The 6,971-nt window shown below is 41.7% G+C and overlaps 1 protein-coding gene across 2 annotated transcripts in view; it reads right to left on the bottom strand.

Moving 5' to 3' along the window:
- Positions 1-3,761: 3,761 nt before the first annotated feature.
- Positions 3,762-6,971, bottom strand: part of PLEKHM1 (pleckstrin homology and RUN domain containing M1) — a 71,751-nt gene continuing 68,541 nt past the window's right edge. For both annotated transcript variants that reach the window (XM_060781233.2, XM_060781232.2), the window contains one exon: positions 3,762-4,578. In XM_060781233.2, the coding sequence (XP_060637216.2) occupies positions 4,461-4,578 (118 nt within the window). In that variant the 3' untranslated portion in view covers positions 3,762-4,460. The remainder of the gene's footprint in view (positions 4,579-6,971) is intronic.

Below are 6,971 nucleotides of genomic sequence, written 5' to 3'. Positions count from 1 at the left end.
GGAACTCTGGATACCTCTAGGTAAAGGTAAAGGTTGTCCCCTGACATTAAGTCCAGTCATGTCTGACTCTAGGGTGTGGTGCTCATCTCCATTTCTAAGCTGAAGAGCCGGCGTTGTCCGTAGACACCTCCAATGTCATGTGGCCAGCATGACTGCATGGAGCGCAGTTACTTTCCCACCTGAGTGGTACCTATTGATCTACTCACATTTGCATGTTTTCGAACTGCTAGGTTGGCAGAAGCTAGGGCTGACAGCGGAAGCTCACGCCGCTCCCCGGAATCGAACCTGCGACCTTTCGATCAACAAACTCAGCAGCTCAGTGCTTTAACCCACTGCGCCACCATGGGCTCCTAATCTCTCCCCTGTTCTAATTGGAGATTTCTGATGCTCAGCAGAATTCTGGGAAATGTAGTTTAGGGCAGGGCTTTTTGAATTCTCTGCCATAGGGCTCCTTGCCTTCCCAAACTACATTTCCCAGAATTCTGTGTTTTCTCACTCTCTTTCCCAGCTCACTCAGCTCATCCCACCCTGCTGCTTTCCCCTTCTAAGGGTGAGAGGCCATTAATTTAAAGAGGAATTGCAGCCTTTTTGGCTTTACCTCACACTGAAAATGAAACTGGCTTTGATAGGCTTCTGAGCATTACAGAATTCATATGAAAAAGTATTTGATTCCTAAGTTTTTGCGTAAATCTCCCCCACCCCCGTTTCTTAATATATGCTTGTACATACAAAACATACAAATTAGATACGACTTACTAATTAAAAACAAAATTATGCACCGCCCTAATAATTATGCAGTGTGATAGAGCCGCTGGTCTCAGCCAAGACAATCCCTCCCTCCCAACTCAATATGACAAATAATGATGTAAAGGGCGGCCAAGTTCATACATTACCTCTCACTTTGTTCCATCGGTCGAGATATATCAGCTGAACTTCATCCCATAAAAGACTGCATGAAACTCTCAATATGTCCCTCATTCAAGGAGAAAAGCAGCCCATAAGTGCAGCAATCATCAGGCAAACAAGAAAAACTATTCAGTTACTTTTCTGTTTGTTGTTTTTCTTACCTGGGAGAGGAATGCATGAAAACTGGATGCAAGATGAACCTCTCCCTTAGCCAAAAATAACTGAATCATTTCCAAGAGATCAGAGAAAGGAATGTAGCAACGAAAACAATATACCCTTCCTTATTTCCAGAGGAGAGAATGAGAAGCAATCTTTTTGTATTTCAAAGCTTTAAACGGAAAATAAGCTTCCTAAACAATACCCAAGTTTAAATACAAAGCAACATTTAAGCCAAAAATCAGGAAAACCATGCAATGTAAAATCTATATAAATAAAAATGTAATGTTCGTTTGAGATATTAACAGAACTCAAAAACCACTGGACGAATTGACACCAAATTTGGACACAAGACACCTAACAACCCAGTGTATGTCCTTCACTAAAAAAATTGATTTTGTCATTTGGGAGTTGTAGTTGCTGGGTTTTATAGTTCACCTACAATCAAAAAGCATTCTGAACCCCACCAACAATGGAATTGAACCAAATGTAGCATAACAGGACTCCCATGACCAACAGAAAACACTAGAAGGGTTTGGTGAGCATTGACCATGAGTTTGGGAGTTGTAGTTCACCTACATCCAGAGAGCGCTATGGACTCAAACAATGATGGATCTGGACCAAACTTGGCACGAATACTCAATATGACCAAATGTGAACACTGGTGGAGTTTGGGGGAAATAGACCTTGACATTTGGGTGTTGTAGTTGCTGGGATTTATAGTTCACCTACAATCAAAGAGCATTCTGAACTCCACCAATGACGGAATTGAAACAATCTTAGCACACAGAACTCCCATGACCAACAGAAAATACTAGAAGAGTTTGGTGGGCATTGACCTTGAGTTTTAGAGTTGTAGTTCACGTACATCCAGAGAGCACTGTAGACTCAAACAATGATGGATCTTGACCAAACTTGGCACGAATACTCAATATGCCCAAATGTGAACACTGGTGGAGTTTGGGGAAAATAGACCTTGAAATTTGGGCGTTGTAGTTGCTGGGATTTATAGTTCACCTACAATCAAAAAGCATTCTCAATTCCACCAATGATGGAATTGAACCAAACTTGGCATACAGAACCCCCAAGACCAACAGAAAATACTGTGTTTTCTTTTGGTCTTTGGCGAACCCTCTGACACTCCCTCGCGACCCCTCCAGGGGTCCCGATCCCCAGGTTGAGAAATGCTGGTTTAACCCATTGCGCCACCAGAGACTCCTGGTTTTAAAGAGTGTGTACATATTCCATTGCATCTTCACTGTTCTAAAGGACAGAGAGAAGTTGGTGGGGCCTGATGTCCAAAACTGTCCATGGGATGAGTTGGGGGGATAGATTTTTCTCCTTCAGGTCTCATTGGCAAACAATGCCCCTTTGGGGCTTTACAGAATGTATCTAGGCTTGCAGGCGACAACTCTTTGCAGACTGCCTGCTGTGCAACTATCTCATTGCAGCGCACTTGTGTTTGTGTATTGCAGCTGGGGCTTTGTGGAACAATGTGAAACAGGCTGGTCTGATCATGTGGCTTTCTTCCAGCTCCGGGATGCAAGCCTAAACACCCTGTTTCATAATGTCGCAAAACCCCACCCCACTAGGCATTTCCTCCTGAGAGTACCCACAGACTTCACTTCCTGCCCACATGCATTTTTGCAGGTGTTTCCACTAACCCACACTGTCTTCCCATCTTCTCAGTCCTGTGCAGGCAATAGTTCAGTTCATAAAGCTTCTGACAGTCAAGCTTCTGTTTACAAAGTGATTTTCAGGCTGTCCGGACCCTGCTCATTACATTATTATTATTATTATTATTATTATTATTATTATTATTATTTTGACACAAATACCATCTGATGCAGGCGAAACGTCAGGAGAGAATGCCTCTAGAACATGGCCATATAGCCCGAAAAACCTACAACAACCCAGTGATTCCGGCCATGAAAGCCTTCGACAATACAATCTTCTTCTTCTTCTTCTTCTTCTTCTTTGAAAACCAACAAGATGAGTCCACAGCAGACACTCTGTGGACTCGGCGTGTGCACCAAAAGTCGCCTCTTCTCCTGACTTTCTCTTCAGCCTTTGGGACCAAGAGAGAGAGAGAGAGAGAGAGCCCCTCTGGCTGGAGGTATCTCCCACCTCCGCTCCCTTCTTTGTTTTTGCGCCTACTTTCAGGAAAGGTGGGCATCTCCACCTCTCTCTCTCTCTCGGTCCCAATGGCTGAGGAGAAAGTCAGGAGAAGAGGTGACTTTTGGTGCACACGCCGGGGTCTTCAGGTACGCCTCCGGACCCAAAGCGGGCCAGGCAAGGGAGCAAATGCGGCAAGTGTAGTTACTGGGATGTATAGTTCACCTACAATCAAAGAGCATTCTGAACTTTACCAATGATGGAATTGAACCAAATATGGCACACAGAACTCCCACGACAAACAGAAAATATATATCAATGATTGGTTGGGGGGGGGGGGCACCAAAATACTGTTTGCTTACCGTTGAAAATTACCTAGGGCCGCCTCTGGATGGAGTGGTATATAAATAAAGAGGATGATAATGATGATGATGATGATGATGATGATTATTATTATTATTATTATTATCATCTCACAACGAGGTAATGTACTGTCCTGGACCCTTGGTACTCACTTGGCCCCAAATCCTCTTGTAAATATAAATACAGTAGTTGTTAAGAAATAACACACACACACAAGTTCATTCTTTATTAAATAAACTTTAATTATCTGCATAGAAGATTAAAAGGAAAATAAAAAAATTATCTCTGGAATCCATTGAATTAGCGTTAAAAAAAGGATGACGACGAGTGGTTTGTTATTTCTACGAAGGTCACTTTGCGTTAAGGAGAAGACCGAGGGGAAGGAGGGCGGAATGTGTTCCCGGAAGATTCAGCAGCTGTTTGGCACGTGGCATTTCAGGGGGAGCCTGTAAAGTGCAGAAGGCACAAGAACTCTGCTACAAAGTGCATTAAAATGTTTATTTTTTTTAAAAAACCAAATAAAATCCACTCACTCTTCTTGCGTCTTAAATCAGGACATGCTCACTAAAACTTCGGGGAGTCCTTGTGTGATACATATCCAGCAACAGTTACACACAATACAAGAATGTGCTTCCTTGGAAAAGCGGGTGACAGTGAAGCTCGTGGGAGAGAAAATGGCTCCAGGAGGCAACGGAGAAGAACAATGGAGTCTCCTTCCTTCTTCTGACTTGACCTTGTTGGGCCCCTTCTCAATAGCGGTGGTTCCCAGAGTCAGTGAGATGTGTTGTCGCTGCTGTGTTAGATGAGTGGCTACAAGAAGATCCTCCTTAGCCTCAGAGCATGGCCTGTTGTCACTTTTCCCAGGTTGCTCCGTGACCAGGTTCCACCCCAATTCAAGGAGTGTTGTCCCCATGGGAAGGTCATTTCCAAAGGGGATCTTGCAGGCTCTGCTGATATTTTTGCCGGCGAATGCAGCGAGGGCAAAAATTAGCACTAATTTTGCAGTTGCTGTGGAAGACGGTTTTGCATTCACTACATCTGTGAAGAAAAGAGGGGAAAGGATAGTGTCAATCACAGCAGTGACTCACAGGACATTTATTTATTATTTATTTCAAATATTTGTACCCCACTCTTCTCTACTCAGGGCGGCTTATAGCCAGCAACAATTTGATGCCCTCCATATACAAACAGGTAAAACAACAGTTACATAATAAGTAAAACATTAAAATCAGATTTAAACTATTTAAAATAGTGCAAATTGAATTAGTTGGCCATGTTTAAGTCAGAGTTCTACGATCAACAACTTAATCCAAAGCCTGTCCTTGGTCCATTTTCCATAGCATTGTTGTCATTTTATTGTCAGCCTGCTAGCCGAATGCCTATCTAAATGCTTGGTCCCATAGCCACGTCCCCAAATTTTTCCTGAAGGAAAGGAGGGAAGCTGTTGACCTAATTTTGCTGGGGAGTGAGTTCCACAGGCGGGGGACCACCACTGATAAGGCCCTATCTCTCATCCCCACCAAGCGCGTTTGCGACGAAGGTGGGATCGAGTGCAGGGCCTCCCCAGGAGATCGTACGTTTCAAAGTGGGACGTACGGGGAGATATGTTTGGACAAGTAAGCTGGGCTTAAGGGGACGAGGTGCGGGGGCTTGATAAGGATATTTCTACCAAGCTCTAGACATACTGGATTGCAACTCCCATCATCCTCAAATAGCACGCTGGACAATTTAACCCCCCAACCTTGCTGCAAGTTGCACACACACACACTCCACTGCCAAAAAAGTGGTGTTTTTTCTTCAGAGTCTCTCTCAAAATAGTGACTGGGAGTGATGAAAATAAAGCTATCTGGAAGAAGGAGTTGTGGGGGGTATTTTTATGTATTTTTCCATGTTTGGGACAGGATTCTGTGATATTTTAGGACCATAAATGAAGTGGGTAGAAGGTTTCAGATCTCAGATCTCACTCCTGAAGACTGCAGTGAAGTGTTTCAGGTGTGGATGTGCGAGATCTGAAAGGCAGAGAAGGAGATACAGTAATAGGAAAATTACCATATTGAAATCAAATCTGGTGCTTTTATTTTTTTTTATTTTGTGTGTGTTGAAAGAGGGATAGTCTTATACGGCGAGTATATCCCAAACTCTGTATTTTAACTGGAAAAGTTGGGGGTTGTCTTATACGTTCAGTCGTTTTATATGCCGGAATATACGGGTATATTTAGAAACATCCCTTTTGTCAATTGGGGAAATTATGTAAATCCAATGAGAAGCATAAACAAAAATACAGATATGGGGAAATATGTAAAAATGTGCATGCATTTCTGTGTAAAGAATCCAGAGTCTTGCCACCCAATATGAACAAATGTAGGTAAGAGTTGCAAAAATCCAGTAAAATTAAGACCGTGAGATTATTAGCTCAAGATTGTCTCCCGAACCAACAATCAACATGCACCTTGAAATAAAAATATATAATTTAACGGTTGAAGATAATAAGTAACAAATGGAATGGAATTAAATCATTACAGACACAAGAAATAGAGGAAATAATTAGGAACATGAATAAAATAAAAACAGAAAAATATAATGAATTAGAAAAAAGATATTAAGATGGTTTATATGGTAAAAGGAAAGAATTCGACGTGTTGGCATTGTAATAAAGAAAGAGGTACTTATTCACATATGTGGTGGGAGTGTTCTGAAATAAAACAATTCTGGCAAATGACATAAGGAAAAATTCAGGAGATATTCCAGATAAAAATTCAAATTAATAATGATTTGCTACTATGGGGAGTGTTGGATCATCCGAGTATAACAACTAATTGCCAGGAGTTATTTAAGGTAACAATAAGAGCAGCCCATGCGGTGATTGCTAGAGGACGGAAAGACAAATCGAAATGGACGTTAAGTAATTGGAATGATTATATGTATGATCAAGTGCTGTTAGATATTACGGGAATTATGACTAAGCAAGCACCAAGAATGGACAAAGAAAAGGTCACTATGAATAGATGGAAGGTCTACTTCAACTGGGTGAAAAATGGAGGCGCCAACGATCACATCAAAGAAAAAATACAAAGACTTTACCAGTGGCTGGATCTGCAAGATTAGTAGAAATATACTGTGGTTGAAGGAGGGAGGGAGGGAGGGTGGGGAAAATGTAATCTACACCAGTGTAAATTAGCATAATGTCTTTAATATTTGTTGAATTACTCAGGATTTATACATGTAACACCTGGAATTTGGTTTATTCATTTGCGTTTATAACATAATAAAATATGTTAAAAAAACATGCACCTTGAAATTTTCCTCTCTCTTTCTACATTGCCAAATAATGCGGTTGATACTGCATTATTTGGCAGGGTAGAACTAGTCTCAGACATACACACAAGAGAGGTGTGTAGCTTTGTGTTCTTTTGTGGAAGACCAGGTGTGCA

Source organism: Anolis sagrei, chromosome 6, assembly GCF_037176765.1.
Source record: "Anolis sagrei isolate rAnoSag1 chromosome 6, rAnoSag1.mat, whole genome shotgun sequence".
NCBI classification, from domain to species: Eukaryota; Metazoa; Chordata; class Lepidosauria; order Squamata; family Dactyloidae; genus Anolis; species Anolis sagrei.
This window is presented reverse-complemented; position numbering and strand designations above follow the sequence as displayed.